The following is an 18940-nucleotide window of genomic DNA, read 5'->3' on the forward strand; positions in this document are numbered from 1 at the left end:
ATTAGAACGATAATATCCTCCATAAAGTGCGTTCCCGTAGAGAGAAATGGTAACCGCGACATAAACTTACAACGACAAGTCACGCGATGTTTGCTCTCCACGGGAACTTTCGTTTTTCTTTCTCCCTTTCCTCTCGTTTTTTTTTCCGTTCCCGATGTTTAATCGCCTGTTTCTTGCACTGGCCCTTCGTATCGGTCTTATATAATTTTTCACTTAAGAGAAACCCGTTGAAAACTCTGCTCGGAGTTTCTGGCATCGTTGAGCTGTCGGAGGATTTTTATTCATATTCGTATTTTTATTGGCTGTTTCGACGGGGGACGCCGGAAGTCCAATGATTTTTATAAACATATTGGGGGGATCCATAAGTAATCAATTATTTTGGATCAGCTTCCACTAGAGATTTTAGGGTGTCATTATCAAATTCAACTGATCATAATCACCAGAAGCAGACCTCCTGAACCAACATTGACATTTGTTGACCTTCAATACATCTCCATAAACAACGCAAATTTTCTTTGTTGTTACCGTTGCATTAAATCCCGCATGAAAATGAAAAAGTTTGCAATGACGAATATGATCCACGGAAGGTACGGACGCCGCCATTTTATTACAGGGTTGTAAAAAAAATTATACTTTTTAGAATATTTTGAACGCAGGCTGCTTTACCGAAAACTGTAAAAGAATACGTGTTTCCTCTTCAACTATCGTTACAGAACTAAAAGCAAAACAAATTCTCTGCAAATAATTGATTACTTATGTACCCTTAATACATTGTTCTTTAGCGACTGTACTTCTTCGTGCTGAACGGGTGATAAATAGTGGGAGAATGTTTTTGGAAAGTGTTAGAACTAGAAAAATAGTTGGTAAACTTATATAATCACTTTTTGTAAATATTTCCAGATAAATTTTGAACATCAGAATTACCATTTTCGCCATTGCAATGCGGAACACTCGATGCTCGCTAACAAGCCTAAATATGTAGCTGTCGAGCGTGACACGAAAATGATGAGTCTAGAGCACCGCGAGCGTGTGACAGAAAAAGTGGGTCTCCAGTGATTTCCTCTATATTTGTCGCCAAGGCTTGGACGATAAACGTCGCGGAATGGTCCTCGAGAGGTGTAAACAAAACACGGCTCGGGTACGTCTCCTAAACGACGCTGACAAGACCCGTGTTGTTGACATATATCGAGAATTCACTGTACTCCTATACCCTATCCGCGATAATATTTTAAACGCCGCTTGAATCTCCAAAAGTTCGAAAGAGGGAAATGCAGGCCAACGTGCATATTACTTGTAAGATCTTCGATCGAGTAGGATCAAAGGTCCGGACCGTTCGATTATCTCTTTTCGTCGAAGTAGCTGAAGGGACTGACTGTAATCTTCGTGGTCGAGAGCGCGAAATGATGTGAAATGGTGCACAGAAGGGTCAGCGGTTGCCGCGTTTTCTCGAAGCCGCGATAAACACTCGAGATTCGACACATCCGGATCTTAGTCGCAATTGAACGAATGGCGTCATTCATTCGTTCGCGCGAGTAGGGGAATATCGTGTGCGCGCGTGTGTGTATGTATACGGGTGACTCGGTTCCTCTTTGCTCGTGCTCTCTCCCTCTTCCTCGTTCCAGCGCTCTTCCTCGTTTTTTCCCCTCTTGCTCGCGCCCAATGGTCCCACATATTATGCAGCCCTCGGACCTCGATGCGATGTACACTGCTGTTTAATATGTGGGCCACTTCAGTGCGTGGTTCCTCTATGCGCGGATCACACGCGGTCATCCGTCTTTGAGACGGATCGAGAAGCTTCACATACGAAACGATCGTCATGCTGCCGTTGAAACCGGCCGCGCTACAAGTGTTCCTCTGCTGCCGATGGATACTCTGTCACCTGTACGCGAACGTGATTCGACTCAGTGAGTGACCATCCGAATGTGCACATAATCACGCGAACTTGCGAACACCGTTCCTTATCGAAATCAACAACTCCTTATCTCCTGGGCCGACACGCTCGACAAATTCGATGATTCCACGTCTGCTTCGACTCCTTGGTTTATAATATTCATTCGTAGGCAGAGTTCAATGTACACGGACGTTACTCATTTCTTGGTTAACCTTCAATTGGTATGAGGTCTCTCGCGACCGTAACAAAAGTTACACTAATTTTTGGTACCTTTGCTGCTGCTCTGGATTATTGAACTTTAAATTATATACTTGGAGATGTCTGAGAAAATGTAAATTTTTGTAAGGTCCCGATACTTCGTAGTTCGAGTACACGTTGTACCATTTAAGAGCCGATAAGGTAGAGTGCCCGCGTTACCGACAAAATTAGACGAAAAATAGTTTTACGTGCCTCAACTTTTCGCCCTGCAAGATCTGCTGACCCTGCAAAAGTCACGTGACTAACCTTGGCCTTTAAGGGTTAATTTGTATGGCGAATCTAGGCATGCAACGAGCACTTCCCCTTTTCTTTCTAGAGTCTCTATAAGTTTCAAGGACGCAATTAACATAACGAGAATCCCCCTGCCGAATGTTACTGCAGTGATTTTTTTATATATGTCGCCCAGACCTGGATGATAAACGTCGCGGAACTATCCTCACTACCGCGGGGTATGCGAGAGGCCTTGGACGTCGATGGTATGTCTCCTGGACGATACAAGACCCTGGAAAGACCCGTGTTGTTGACATATATCGAGAATTCACTGTATTTATACGTTCTGATCGTAATAATAACACGAAAATTTTGCAGGCCCGTTGATAAAATGGTAATTAGCAGCATACGAAGGAAAAATGTTTAATTTACACACGCTTCGGTGGAGGTCGAATGTAACGCGATAAGGGCCGATGGTAAAATCCAATTACATCATCGAAGTGTATGTTAGCACCAGGAATTAGCGGGGCTCGTCGCAAATCCGACCTGTCAGCGACGAATTGTCTGAATTGTCGGCAATGAAAGGTTTCCGGCGCGGCGCACAGGGCCAGCTTGTGTAACGGCGAAAGAATTTTTCGCGGTTTTACGTTACAGCTACTTTCGGCTGTTGCCCGTCGTGCGATTCTTACGACTGCGGGCGGAGCGCGCGCAGCGTTCGGTCTGTCAGCGCGAACGGCCCCGTAACTTTTGTAATCATCGCGGAAAGTTCAGCGAACGGGGCTAGGGAACGGAATAGTTGCCGGCAATAAACATTTGCGGCGCGCAGTTGTACGAACAAGCGAAGTTTTGGTAGACTCGGCAGACTTCCCGGTGCTTTGCTCCTCGTCAAACGAGATTATGCTCGCGGAAAGGGCGCAACAAATGTTCCACGTTTATCCATTCTTTCTGTGCTCCAAAGTGGCACGATTAGACTCTGATTTCTCTTCCGTTGCGGGTCGTGAAAGACTCAAACAATTTTTTAAGTCCTCCGAAAAGTGAAATTTTATTCAATTCTTTCTTAAGATTTTTGTATGAGAATCGAGATTATTTCGGCGAAAAAATTGCAATTCCTCATTCGTGCAAGGGATTAGTTTTGAAATTAGCATTAGGGGACTGTGGGTGTCATGCATTTATCATGAATAGACTATATACAGGCTGTTCACGCTGTTAGTAGCTAGCGTTTTTCTTGTAAATAGTAAATATTAGAAAGAAATGAAAGTGGAAAAAGTAGTACTGTTTTTTTATACGCAACGCAATGTCATTTTTTGTGTTTATACTATTTTGTCAGTTATGAAGGTGACCTTCAATTTTTCCAATGGTATGCTGTATATCTTTTTGTATCACATGAAAGCGTGTGTCTAGACGAATTCATCCGTATACTGCACAGTGACCTTCAAGGCCATGCAAGGTCAGAAACGGAAGAAACATTTTGAATATCGCATACCAATGTGTTCACAAATATTCTTTATTGATGAGGCTACAGTAAATGTTCAGCGCGAACACCCTGTATATTTTTATTGTTTTGCATTCGTGAAGAAATTTATCGGGCGGAATATAAAATAGTGAAAGATTACACAAATCAAAGGGGCGAAATAAACTTCGATTTAACTCCTGCTTTCCGCTTCTACTCAATTCTGTATTTAAAAATTTGTTGATTCGTACACAAAAATTTGTGCTAACATTCTCGATACTATGATACCAGTATTAAGAATATTGATGTCAAATTTAGCGACAAGAAAATAAGAAAATTACTGTACGCCATGTCTCATTCGTTTCAACTCGGTGAACGGTCCCAGTCGCGATCGGCACAAAAATCTCGAAATAAAACGAACCGATAGAAGGTCGAGAGAAAGGCTAGGATTGATTAAGGATTAATAAGTGAGTATATCCGAGCGGCGAACGGGAGCGTCGCGGCGATTTAATTCGTCGGACGAAAATGAATTCAGCCCGCTAATGGTTGCGTTTTCAATTTCGGCGGTTTGTCGTCGCGTTTCTCTTGCCTAAACAGCGGCGCGGGACCGTGTTGCTTCTATTTTATTCGATGCAAAACAAAGCGGCGGCCAGTGATTTCATTATCGCGCGGACTTTAACGGGTTACCGCAAAACGAGCGGCTATCTATTACCTCGTGGCGCACGATGATGAGCGTTAAGGTAGAGTTTCATGCGGAACTGCACTCTGTGTGCACTCTGTATGCACATACGCGAGCACACGTGCGCCAGTACAATGGTAACGGAGTATGTAAAATTAGTTTCCCCGAGAGTGACGAACGTACTGGAATCTGGAACTCCGTGTCACCATTGTTGTTTCTAAAACGGATTATGGAATTACAGGAGAAACCGCATCTCTCTCTCTCTCTCGCGTTCTCTTACCCCTTAAATAATCCGCGATTTTATTACAAGAAACGAAAGATATAATAGAGTAGACTCTCCCTCTCTCTCTCTCTCTCTCTCTCGTGTTTCGAAACGCCAGGGAAACTGACGCGAGCAAATTATGAATCCCTACGAGGCAGAGTCCAAGATCGAGCTGGAATCCTCACAAATTCAATGATAGCAACGAACTTTAATTCGATGAGAGATACGCTTGTATCGAGTTCTTCGGTGGGAAGAACTCATTGTTGTCATAAGGGAGAGACAGATCCCACAAGTGCAAGCTTGGAGCCGATGCATATTGCATTCGCGTCTCGATGGGGCGCTATAAATGGCACCGGTAATGCCGAGTGCCGCTTCTTCTTCCTTAGCGCCGCCATTCAATATTGATGTCTACCTGGATTTATCTGCGACTCGTAATTTATTCAGTTTCTCACTTTATGTTCTTACACAGATCACCAGCTTCCTAATTGTGGATTTAGACGACTCGCTGTTGCTGTTAACAAATTATGAATCGTCGGTACGACCGATGTCCATTATTAAAATTATAAATGAAATATGACTCGTTCAAGAAACGTAGATAATTTATCGTGCTACTATTTCTGAGGAGAGAGTAGTATTTTCTTTCGCAAACCAGAGGTAGTAGTATTTCCTTTCGGTTGCAAAAGAGACCAAACTTACAAAGAGAGAAATGATAATGAATTAATTAAGAAAAATTTGTTTCTCTTGCAATCCACCGATTCCCAACGAAAAATCTTGAACCGATTTTTCTGTCGGGAAAAATGTTAGTAAATGGTGATGGACGCGTTAGAGGTGGAGCAGAGCGTGTTGGTCAAACACGGAGATTACTTCGGTTGCGATTGGGCGATCAGGATCGGGGATCCGAAGGTCCAGCGCGGCGAGCCGAAGAGTGGAAAAGTGAAGGTTGCAGATACCCTGTCGGGTTAGGGGGTCGCAAAATCACGGGGTGTCATTGTGGCCTGTAGTTATAGGACGGGCCGTGTAATTGGCCGAGGCCCGGGACTCCGTGGCACGTCGACGTGGCCAATCAACCGCCATTGATTCACTTTGGTCTCCGCCATTCCTCCGAAAGTTAGCCGGGGCCAATCTTCGTCGACACGAAAGCGTCGACGTGTTTACCGACCGGCCAGGGAAAATATTTTCCCGTCGACGGAGGGATTGGATTTGCGAGGCCTTAATCGTGTTCCACCGACTGTCCTTCGGCGCCGTTCCTGTTCCGAATACCCCCCCCCCTCTTCCCCGTGCTGGCTGGTTTCTCGTTGAGAACGACCCTCCCGAAAGTAAGCCCGCAAATCGAGAGTCCTCTCCAGCCATTCCTGGATATCCAATTAGCGATTCGACCGACGATAATTCCACCGGAACGCGGCTTTCCGCGTCGAGTCTGTTCGCAATGCCGACCTATGGATTGATCTTTAGCGGCGGAGAAAGGAATTTTCATGGTCGCAGGGTTCCACGGACCGCCGAGACACGGCTCGACGATCTTAGAGGATGATGGACCCATTGTGAGGGTTTTCTGCCGTTTAGGGGTGGGACACTCGGTTATCAGCATGAGCACGGTCGTATCTGGACTAGGTGAAGGAGATGTGCACGATATTTGGGAGAAAATTGCCACCGTTGTCGTAGGACAGTGTTTCCCAAAGTGTCGACATCTGTGTAACACTTGTTTCATTTTTGTAACACCAAGTACTCCTCGGTAAGGACAATAGGTAACGCTTTGAGAGCCAAAGGTAGTCGCGTGACTTTTACAGAGTCAGCAGGTCGGCAACTGCTGTATAATTTCCGTTCACAGCCTTCAGCCACTGACTTCAAATCCGTGTTGGTCTTGATCCGACGGGTCTTAAGTCTGTGATCAAACTTGTCACATTTTTTGCCCTGTATTATCGATTTCATGAATTCCAGAAACGTGCTTCAAGTTTTTGGCTTTATTTCGCAGAGAATCGAGACAAAATATAGTTCAATTTGTAGCTGGTAATATTTTCTAGCGCGCGCCGCTCTCGATTTCATCCAGAAAACTCATGCAATGGCATAAAAATGCTTGGATTCCACGGCATGCGTATCGTCAATTTTTGGCCTACTTCTAACGCTTATGTTACCAAACATCTGCATAATCTCGTCAGCTCATGACCAGCGCGCGCTAGATTGAACCCTCCTCTTTCGAACGAGCCCTTTCCCAGCGAAAAATATTCTCATATAAGGGCGAAAAGTTGGGGCACGTGAAACCATTTTTCACCGATTTTTGTCGGTAACGTGGTGACTCTACCTTATCGCGAATCTGCGGAGTCTCGGGCGTCTACGTCCTTGGTACTAGTTAACAGTGGACTGTCGCTGGTTGGCTGCTTTGCATCACTGACCAGTGTCGCCAGATGAGGGGAGGGAGCACGAATCGAGGGGAAAAAGTTACCCCCTCTATGCCAGTACCGAGTACTCAGTGATCGAGCCGCGATGCAAGCGTGGGGAATAGCGCGGTAGAAGGGGAAGTTAGAGTGGGGACTCAAGTCTCCATCTGGCAACACTGGCGCAAAAGTAGTGCGTACCCCCTCCAAACTCTTCCCGTACCCTGAGGGGTACGCGTACCACACCTTGGGAAACACTGCCATAGGGTATATACAGTATTTACTCAATATATGTCCAAAACACGGGTCTGGCCAGGGACATACATCGGCCAGAAGATACTATTCTCACGCCGGACGTAGAAAAGCACAGTCAGACGTCTCGGTTCACGGCCTCTCACGGGGTATATACCGGAAGTGGAAGGTGGATAGGAAGTGGGGATAGTTCTGGGACTTTTATCGGCTAGGCATTTGGGACATATATCGGCCAGGAGACACTCTCTCGAGCTTCTTGGCTCCTCATGGGGTATACCACGCCGAAGTGGGGATAGTTCTGGGACTTTTATCGGCTAGGAATTTGGAACATATATATAGAGAGAGTAAACACTCTATACAGGGTGATCCGTTTTTAAACGGCCAAACGTCAACCAGCTATAGAGGACCCCAAAATGAAACAACTTTCACCCCTAACACTTTTTTTGATTCGGTCTTGATTTTTAGATAATTGCAAAAACCCGTCATTCTTTGCGTTCACTTAAGATTAAATATATTAGGACTGCAATTATGTATCTTGATGATTTTTCCTTTGTTTGGTTTAAAATAAATAGGGGCATCTGTTTTTTTGACATGGGGCACGCCGTGGAGACTGAATGAAATAACTTCGAATCAAAAAAAGTGTTAGGGGTGAAAGTTGTTCCATTTGGGGTCCTCTATAGCTGGTTGACGTTTGGCCGTTTAAAAACGGATGACCCTGTATATAGAGTAAACACTGTACTTCTTAAGGGACTTTTATAGGCCCTAAAGGGGTGGTCCTATTAAGTAAGGGCACCTAAAAATCTCTTCGAGCTGCTGAAATGTAAACAACTATTTTTATGTACTGTAAATCTTATCGATGGACGAATATCTGACAATTTTTTTCCAGAGATTTCAAGGTGATTAGTGTTTTCTTTTTTTAGCATACACCTAGAAACTTTTCTTATTACATCGTACAGCTAATTGCAACATACATCCAAACATACATAATAAGGTGACCTTGAAGTGACCTTCAGCTACAAAAATTTAACTTTCACGTAAAACTCGTAGACATAATAACGTACATAATAACGTGACCTTGAAGTGACCTTCAGCCACACAAATACTTCCGGACCCGTGAATGTGAATATGCATTTTCGATTGCACTGTTCAAGTTCTAGAAAGTGAATGAGAAATTATGAAACTGTTACCGTGCCTAATAAATTTTGTACCAGGTGTAATCAATTTTTCAATATCAGTCAGAGTGTTTACGTTATACCGATGTCGTGCCAGAATGGTTAACCGACTAATTCTCGTCATAAGCCTGTACAGTCATCCTGGTTAGCAGCGATCATTGTAGGTACAAGTTCACGTTCGCTCGTGCCAGGGTCGGCTCTAATCACAATTAGCGCCATGGAGTCGCAGCCGGTACACTGCCGGCGAAATGGGTGAGAAGTAATTATCGTTAATCGACCGCCAATGACATTGTACAGGATTAATTGAAAGTTCCTTTGTTTCTTAAGCCCCGTCCAGTCGAAATTCGGTTGATTCGAGAGCGTCGGCGTGCAACCCCTTGAAACCGAGCCCACGGAAATAACCGACACTAGGAGAGTAAACCCTCGCTTTGGCAGCCTCGCCGATGATTTCGATGCTCTTGACCAAGGGTATCCTCGCGGGTGTTTTATTGACTCGTGATTTCGATTCCGCTCGTTCGAGCCCGGCGCCGGCTACTGCGAATCTCGTTTCCAATCGCTTTCGCGTCGTTGTTAACGCATCATTCTACGCGGTCGGTTCCCGCGGCCGTTAATCGGCCGTTTAACTCGCTTGTAAATCACAAACGCATCGGCCCGTGATTCCCGTTGTTCCGCGAGCATCATACTGATTCGCTAGCAGGAAATTTCGAGGACCAGTTAATTACACTGTCAAATTGTTCGCCCGGAATTGGGCCAGGGCTCTCCGACTCGCTTCCGACTCGCTTCGAACTCGCTCGAGCCGATCTTCCGACGTCGTTCACGCCGGAAACACGTTCTCCCTCCGTAATTTCGAATCACTATGCTGCCTCTCAGCTCTGGAATGTTGATGCGGATTTGTTATATTGCGCAGAATCTTCCCATAGAATTGTTATACTGCTCAGAATCATTATTAAGTGAAATCTTTTTTTACTCACCGTTGGGGGTGGATTTTTTCAATCTTTCCCTTTTACCCAGTACACTTATTATATTTTCTTTGCAACCAAGCTTCCGAGGTAAACTAAATCGTGTATTGAAATAGGCGGTACTGTAGGAAAGTTTATTGCTAGAGAATGCAATTTTTAAAAATTTCATTACGTCTCCAAGACTTCGTTTTGGCAGTGACTGACCCTGACTTTGTTAAGGGTTGAAGTTGTATGTTATTTCCCTAACGCAGAAAATATTTTTGATCGACGTATGTTTTATTCGAACACTTTCAAAGCGTCTTATATAAAAAAAAACTAGTAAAAATGACATAGATCATAGAGGGTTATCTCTAGTTCTTCACTTTAGCAGTTAAGGGTTGAAATACCATTCTATGTATTTGTACATTTTCCCCCCCCCCAGCACAGAAAATATTTTTCCTCGATACACGCTTCATTTTAACATTTTCGAAGTGTCTTATATAAAGTACTAAAAACACAGTACTAACAATGACGATTTAGGTCACAGATAATGATATTAAAAAATTCTATAGTGTTCTTAAGACTTACGCACTATCATATACAATATTTTTATTCGAACACTCTTGCAGTAGTTCAGAGGGTTGAATAGATTTTTGTTCGGGTGGCACTGAATAATGCTCTACTAATTTTGATAATGGACGAGGGGATAAAACGTGGTATATTTGGAGCCTGAATAGCAACGCGTGTGTTATGTTACCCTAGATATCTTCGTCGAGGAAGATCGATATTCAAATGAAATTGAGACGAAACACCTTGGGGGGCCATTTACAGTGGCCGATTACACTAGTAAATTTGAAAGTCAGCTGCGAATGGGTGGGACGCCGATAAATCCGAGGAATTGCGGAACTTTTCCGATGGAATAACGCTGATAGTGTGGAGGGTAGTTTCGAGGGGAATCTGTATGGTGGGTTCAAGTAGCTGGCACTTTTTAGCATATGATGCCTGCTGATCGGTACATTCATACACCATGACATCGGAAAATCGACTTAATTATCAAAATTTTAAATCTATCAAAATTTTAAATTTACCAAAATTTTAAATCTATTCAAATTATTAAAGCAAGAAACAACTCTCTTGATTTCGCCTTCTTTCAATTGGCGCAGATTTTGCACAAATTGCATAGAAGTCTACATGCGATTTTTCTATATATGTCGCCAAGGCCTGGACGGTAAACGTCGCGGAATTATCCCCACTACCGCGGGGCCTCGGACGCCGAGGAGTGTAAACATAACACGGCTCAAGTATGTCTCCTGGACGATACACGACGCTGGCAAGAGTCGTATTATTGACATATATCGAGAATTCACTGTATATTACCTCTAAGTATAAAAACGATTTAATTCAGGACATGGCTACCAATAGATCACGAAACCACCCTCTGAGGTTGAAGACCAGATTTTGCGTCAGCTGTAATATCTTGGCGTCTACCCGAAAATTATAGCGGAAATCGTTTACTCGCAAGGTATGACGGTTTCGACGTAGAATTTGGGTCTCGCAGAATTTCCCAGCCATATCATCATCCGACAGATCCGAGGGGAAAGGGTATGGCAGTACGAGGGTGTCATATGTGCCCTTAAATCGATTTTAACGCATGTTGCACCGTTCGATAGCGTACCGAGAAGTAACGTTTCGAACAGAATACTAATCCAATGACAAATATTTTTCAATTTTTATTCAGTTTTATATGAAACGTTCACCAACACACTCGTGACATTTTCCCGATTAAAACGAGTCCAAACATGACACAATTCGGCGCACAATTCTTTTTTAAATTCACGATTCCGTAGAGCCTCTATTATCCGAACCTGTGATATCTGGACTCTCATATAACTCCTCTATCCTGTACAAATCGGTACAGATTTAATTTATATTTGTAGCTACGTAACTGTTCTATCATTTGAATTATCAGACGTTCCAGTGATCAGTTCGGATAATCGAGGTTCTACTTTATCGCGGATTACGCAGGCAAATACGGTCCAAATTGTGTCGTGTTTGGAATCATTTTACTCGGAATAATGTCCCGAATATGTCGGTGAAGGTTTCGCCAAAAAATTATTAGAAACAAGCAAGTTGCATCGTTGGATTAGCATTGCGACAATGTTTTACCTATTCGTGACGCCTCTTTACGTTCTAGTGGTTGGAGATCAAGCACACGATACAAGCAACATTCCGGTCCCGCAGCTTTTACATTTAATTTTGTTTTTAGATTTCTGCACTTCGCACCCAGCATCCCCGAGTGATACGGGGGTGAAACCGATATCCCAGCAATTTTCTCAATTGCATCCTCCTCTCCCTCCCACAACGCCCTCCGCCCTCTCTTCTGTCAGTGACAGGAGCATTCCTGCCTCCTCCGCAATTTGTATATTAATCCGGCATTATATCGTCAGCGGTATAACAGGGTTTAGAACCGGGGGGAAATTGGATGACGTAAATACAGTGAAATAATATCGTAGACGAAAACTGTCCGGAGTTATTGGCAGTGGCTCGAGCCGGGGATCGGCCTCCACCCGCTAGAATATATATCTGCCCGATATTTTCCCGTTGGGTCGCCCGTAAATTAAACGTGGAATACAATCATAGGGAGATTCATCGAATTACGAATTTATTTGTAAATACCACGGTCGTCTTGTTTGGCCTCGGTAATTAGCAGAGATCGATCCACCGACGAACGGACGGCGGTTTTTAAATTTTTAAACCTGCCGCAATTCGATTTTCTATACATTGTACACAGTAATATTAGGGGTACCCATAAGTAATCAATTATTTGCAAAGAATTTGTTTTGCCTTTAATTCTGTACCGATCGTTGAAGAGGAAACACGTATTCTTGTACAGTTTCCGGTAAAGCAGCCTGTGTTCAAAATATTCTGAAAAGTATAATTTTTTTTACAACCCTGTAATAAAATGGCGGCGAGATTATATAATAAATTAAGAAATAAAAACTTGAATTTACTACAAAGTTTGTTTTAGATTTCAAAATAATTGATTACTTATGTGTCCCCCAAATAATTAGACTGCGGATCTTTACGCAAAATAAAAACTTTCTATCTGAATTGCAACAAACTGGGCTGAAATAAAAATTGAATTTCTTTTTCATTATGTTTGTTAGATTGGAAATAATGTAACAGTATCTTTAAATTCTTCTAATGTTGATACTGTTCTGAATTACACCTACTCCAATGCATAAAATTCGCAGTCTAGTAATAATGACTGCGGATTTTTGTGCAAAAATTTTTCGAACTCGTTTGTTTCTAGATTTTCGACTTTTGGGAAAAGTATGTTCGTTTCCCTGAGCGAAGATCGAAAGGATCTCGTTCGCGGATGGCTGTAATTAAGGGGATGGCGAATACTAGAGATAGTCGCTTTAGGCCCGATCCCAGCATCATGCTTGTTCACCCGTTGAAGCCACTCGCGCCCCTCTCGAGGGAGAGTGTTTTACACCCTTGGGACACACGATCTATCAGCGTCGCCCCCGCCAGGCATAATCACGACCCTGAACCCTTTCGTTCTTAAAAGATAACGATTACGTCATGCACGGGGGGAGGACAATGGCGTTCTGTGTCTAAATCATGAAGCGTGACGACAAGGCGCTGGCAATTAGGATGATAAGGGCGACGAAGGGATTAACCTTTTAATGATCGTGCTTATTGAAAAGGAACCCTGAAGACCGGGCCGCACGCGCCGCGCGGTACTTACCTTCTTCTGCAATTAAAGTCACGAATCGAGGCGGATACAATCTTCAAAATTATTATTGTTAGGCTGCCGGTTTTATGCACCCATGACAAAAACGAGTCGGTGGCATTTAACACCAGAACTACCGAACCTGTAAAAATTCCTAATTTTTTCTTTCACAATTACTGAAATTGTAAAAATGTTTTCGTCAGAAATTGTTGACTTCTTCATTCAAGCACATATTGCAATAAATGTTGTGCGAAGTTTGAATGGATAGTCTCGTCTCTGTTACAAAGCTATACACATCAGTCGCATTCATTGCTCGGTAGTTGTAGTGTTAAAACAGTAGAATGATTAAAAAGATCCAAGAATGTCGATGTACTATATCTAATTTATTAAAATTATTACTGGAAGGCAAAAATTTCTAAATAACCACTGCGTCTTACAATTAATGCAGGCAATTTTTATTTTGTTTGAAGATTTGCACTCTAATTATTATTGCCTCGACACGTGGAAGAATAATTTATTTGCTGCTGGAAGCTGCTACATGTTACAATTAAATGTAAGAGAGAAAAGACATCAACTATTTTCAGGAAAGTTAAAAATTGTTGTCGAATTCAGTGGCTATTTAATATTTTAATATTTCGCGATTACTGTCTGGATTTTTTTACTCCAGTTTAAAATTTATGTCAGTGGACAATCTTATATCAGCGTTCGTGGACAAATTTTGTAGAGGTCATGTTTCACCGGGATAAACGCAAGCAGTGAAATTGTAGCATTTGGAAATACAGTAATCGAAAACGATTAAAAGTCAGAAGGTATCCGTGGCTAATTGGCAAAGCATTTTCTACCATTTTTCTGGTCACGACGGAAATGAGGACTCGTACCGGGTCTGCATTATTGATACACGATCTCGGGCCGAGACGAAAAGTTTCGTCACGAGACGCGTTCGTTATTTCTTTCCTGCGCCTGTATGAAGTTTTAACGATGCCGCCATTGCATTCTTTATAGGAGACGCGGGCTTGTTCTATGGGCAAGTTCGATCCAGGCTTAATATACCATCAGGCGAACAAGACATGATCCGCGGACCGAGAGAAAGAGAGAGAGAGAAAGAGAGAGAGAGAGGGAGGGAGCAGATCGTTGACGGAAAATTTATGGCCGCCCGAACGGAGCCGCATGAATGGAAAGCAACGCGTGTTCGTGATTACTTTACTCTTTTTCGGCCTCCTCGAGTATTCGACGGACTCCGTATGAAAACCGTATCAATTATCCGTGATTTACTTGTTTGTCCCAACCAACAGGCCTCACTTACCGAGGATCATCGACGACGTTGGGGGTCGTCAACGAGCATGATCGCATGTTTCTCGCAGATCACGCGATTCTCGCTCGTCTCAGACGTATTCTGCGTGTTCCTCTCGACAACACTTCGATCGGGGAATTTTTATTCAGTTTATAACCGTTTTTGAAATGTTTAAAATATCTTTTTTTTAGAGAGCTTGATCATCGCACATCGCAGTCTTAGATTAAAAAAAAAAAAGAATTAGAAAATGTACAAGGATATTTTATTCTTGAAATATGACAGCAGTTGTCCTCAAAGGGCTTTTTTCAATTATAAATCAAAGAAACTTTGAACGCGGATGAGAACGTGCGTTGAAGTCAAAGAAACTGAAATGAAACTGCCGTGTGCAGTAATTAAAAATTAATACGGCTTTTTGTGCCTTCGTGGAAAGTCAGAATATCGGAGCTGGTCATTTGAGAATTAGTAGTGGTTTATCACAATTCATTTAGTTTTTAATCTGACAAGAAGTAGTTGTTAGGGGGAAGAAACAATACTAAAAAAATATACAATCATCTGAAATGTTTCTCCTCTGTTAAAATTCAGGGAGAAATTAACATCGAATAAAAGGAATAAATTTATGGTTGTTACTTTATTCATCTATTTTTTAATCTAACTAGAAGTAGTTCTCGGAATAAAGAAACAATTCTAAAAAAATATATAATGATCTGAAATGTTTCTCCTCTGTTAACATCGAGGGAGAAATTAACATCGAATAAAAGGAATAAATTTATGGTTGTTACTTTATTCATCTATTTTTTAATCTAACTAGAAGTAGTTCTCGGAATAAAGAAACAATTCTAAAAAAATATATAATGATCTGAAATGTTTCTCCTCTGTTAAAATCGAGGGAGAAATTAACATCGAATAAAAGGAATAAATTTATGGTTGTTACTTTATTCATCTATTTTTTAATCTAACTAGAAGTAGTTCTCGGAAGAAAGAAACAATACTAAAAAAATATACAATCATCTGAAATGTTTCTCCTCTGTTAAAATCGAGGGAGAAATTAACGTCGAAGAAAAGGAATAAATTTAAGGTTGTTATTTTATTCATCCATTTTTTAATCAAACAGGAAGAAAGAAACAATTCTAAAAAAAATATATAATCATCTGAAATGTTTCTCCTCTGTTAAAATTGAGGTTGAAATTAACATCGAAAAACTGGAATAGATTTATGGTCGTTATTTCGAAGTGTGCACAGTGTGTCGCATTTTTCGATAAACAAGTTGAGCAACTATAATCACGGTGGAGGTGCCTGCTCGCTCGAAACGAGAACTCAATTAGAAGTCTTCTAAAAGAAGATCCGCGAAACTGGGTTACCGTGTCCGCGGAATAGAACTCGAACAAAGGACGGTTGAGGGGGAGGGGGACACCTTCGATGAATTAATATCGAATTATTAGTTCGAAAGTTATAATTAATACGTTGACTAGCGGCGTATCGGAATTAGGCTCGAGCCGATCCAATTACATTTAATTTCATTAGGAGTCCGCTGTATGCGCGCGTTTCAGGTAATGGGCCGACGCTGCGGCTCCAACTATGTCTACTAATTGTGAATACTTGGGCCAACTATATCGGGAAGAACTCGTTAGAACGTTGGGAATTCAGTTTCGCGTGAAACTGGATAGAAGGAAGACGTGTAAAGATCAACCGAGCGTCGAGTTAATTTTATTTTCTGTCCGATGAAGCGTTACATTTCGAAAATAAATATTAGGTGTTGTTGCGCATGAAATGTCCGATTTTATAGTGCAGATTTTATCAGTCGAACCTTTATGCATTTACAGCGTACGCAAATTTGTAAAATACAATAGAACGTGTGTGTCACTAAAAACGAATTTGATTTGTACGGTAATAAATCTCGGGATCGATCAAAGAAATTCTTCCTTTATTTAATTTTTCATGAAATCGCGTATGAAATTTGCAGAAAGATACGCAGTCTAGTAAATAATGGAGCACATTCGACGGAACATTGTGGAATTTGTATTCATACTGCGTTTAATGAATTCTGTACGCTTTACGTTCCATTATCAACAATCGCGCGGCCATCGAATTTAAAATCGACCCATGGTCATCTTTCCCGCTATTAGGTCCGGCCCGGGGATGGTTTGACGTGTGACCGGGTCCAATAAACTCGATCCAGGCGGCTGTTTCGCTTTTTACAGCTCCATCACGATTCCGCTCCGAACGATATCCCGTTGGTTTACTGCCTGTCGTTGCTGCAAGCTCAATTTTCCACGTTCGCGCGACTTTTCTACTTCTTTTCTTTATTCCGCGTGCTAAAACCACGGTAAAGTGACTCGGCTACTATGCGATCCAGAAATTGGAGCCGTGGAAGCAGCAATGAATCATAGTGTTCGTTGCAGTTGGCATTCGTGCAGTCCCCCATTCCCTAGTTTACCCCCAACATGCTTTTCATCCCCTTGCAACGCTAAACTACCCCTTTTCGGGGTTTAGTCCTGTCACTGGAGGTTCTAAGAATGTTTGCTATTGTTATTGTTAGTGGAGTGTTATTGGAGGCGCTATGAATTTTTTTGTGGACCCAGCAGGATTAATTTTGAAAATCTTCAGCCTTCCAGTCTTCCAGTCTTCTTATAATTTAAAAATGTCCAGTTTTTGCAGCATTTTTATATTTAAAAATGTTCAGTCTTGCAGTATTTTTTTATTTTAAATTCTTCAGTCTTGCAGTATTCTTATATTTTAAAATCTTCTGTCTTGCAGTATTTTTATATTTTAAAGTCTTCAGACTTGCAATATTTTTATATTTTAAAGTCTTCAGTCTTTGCAGTCTTCTTATATTTAAAAATCTCCAGCCTTTGCAGTATTTTTATATTTGGAGGTCTTCAGACTTGCAGTCTTCTTATATTTAAAAATCTCCAGCCTTTGCAGTATTTTTATATTTGGAGGTCTTCAGACTTGCAGTCTTCTTATATTTAAAAATTTCCAGTTTTTGCAGCATTTTTATATTTAAAAATGTTCAGTCTTGCAGTATTCTTGTACTTTAAAATCTTCTGTCTTGCAGTATTTTTATATTTTAGTCTTCAGACATGCAATATTTTTATATTTTAGTCTTCAGACATGCAATATTTTTATATTTTAAAGTCTTCAGTCTTTGCAGTCTTCTTATATTTAAAAATCTCCAGCCTTTGCAGTATTTTTATATTTGGAGGTCTTCAGTCTTTGCAGTCTTCTTATATTTAAAAATCTCCAGCCTTTGCAGTATTTTTATATTTGGAGTTCTTCAGTCTTGCAGTCTTCTTATCTTTAAAAATCTCTATTTCTTGCAGCATTTTTATATCTTAAAATCTTCAGTCTTGCAATATTCTTATATCTTAAAATCTCCAGTCTTTTCTGTTTCCTTCTATCTTAAAATCACCAGTCTTTGCACTCTTCTCATATTATAAATTTCACAAACGCAACGAGTGCATCGATGACAATTTGTCGTAATTGTATGCTCAAAAATTCTCTTTCATTCGTCCGAGGAGCCGTTCAAATCGCGCTCTTGTTTATTCAAGCGACATTTTCTTGGTTGCTGAGTGTTTCACTTTTTGAGAGAGCGTCTCGACCGAACTCGTTAGTTTCGTACGCAGCATCTCTGCGGGCTGGCAATGTAATCTCGTAAGTTTGTGTGTTTTGCAAATAAGACGGTTTAGAGTGAAGCGCAAGAACGCGACAGTAAAAAGAGCGGAACGAGGACGCGAACGAAGAGGCGCTGAGAGAGAGAGAGAGAGAGAGAGAGAGAGAGAGAGAGAGAGAGAGAGAGAGAGAGAGAGAGAGAACTGAATGGAGTCAAAGGATTTATTTAAGAGATGTCGTAGTATATTGAATGGAGCCTCGCGATATTACCATTTCCTGCCATTCGGTTACACAGACGGGCAAAAGAGAATGTAAAGCGACCGCGGAGAAACAAGAATCCGTTGCATAAATTTCTGTTAATGTCTGCGCGATTGATCGCCGACGATTCTCTTCCCCGAAGCCGAAACAGTGAACTCCATCGTCGCATCGATGACAAAGTGATTCTTTTTTCTTTCTTTTTTAATAAACACCGATAAACTCGACCGTGATCTGTGTTCGTTCGTTGGCTGAAAATTGGAAGAAGAAAACCCCCGTAAAATTCCGGGGAACTGTATAAATTCTCGGACGAATGCCTCGTTGCCGGGGCGACCGTAGGGAAAATTATGAGGACCGAACGATCGCCGCTGCTACGGTATTAAAATGATATTAAAATCCTCGGCGAATCCTTCTTAATTGAAAATGAACCTGCCAGCTTCTCGCTTCATAACCTCCTTGGTCCGCGAACACATAATTAATCAGCTAAATGACGATGGAACGCACGTAATCAGCGACTGAAAGAATTCGAGACACATCGAAATTTCATCGTTAGTAAAATAACATT

At 41.7% G+C, this 18940-nt stretch overlaps 1 protein-coding gene across 1 annotated transcript in view; it reads left to right on the top strand.

Moving 5' to 3' along the window:
• The first annotated feature begins 1703 nt into the window (after positions 1-1703).
• Liprin-gamma (liprin protein kazrin) overlaps positions 1704-18940 on the top strand; it is a 199392-nt gene continuing 182155 nt past the window's right edge. The window contains 1 exon segment of the mRNA XM_076796696.1: positions 1704-1904. Coding sequence (XP_076652811.1) covers positions 1817-1904 — 88 coding nt within the window. The 5' untranslated portion in view covers positions 1704-1816.

Source organism: Halictus rubicundus, chromosome 1, assembly GCF_050948215.1.
Source record: "Halictus rubicundus isolate RS-2024b chromosome 1, iyHalRubi1_principal, whole genome shotgun sequence".
Classification (NCBI taxonomy): domain Eukaryota; kingdom Metazoa; phylum Arthropoda; class Insecta; order Hymenoptera; family Halictidae; genus Halictus; species Halictus rubicundus.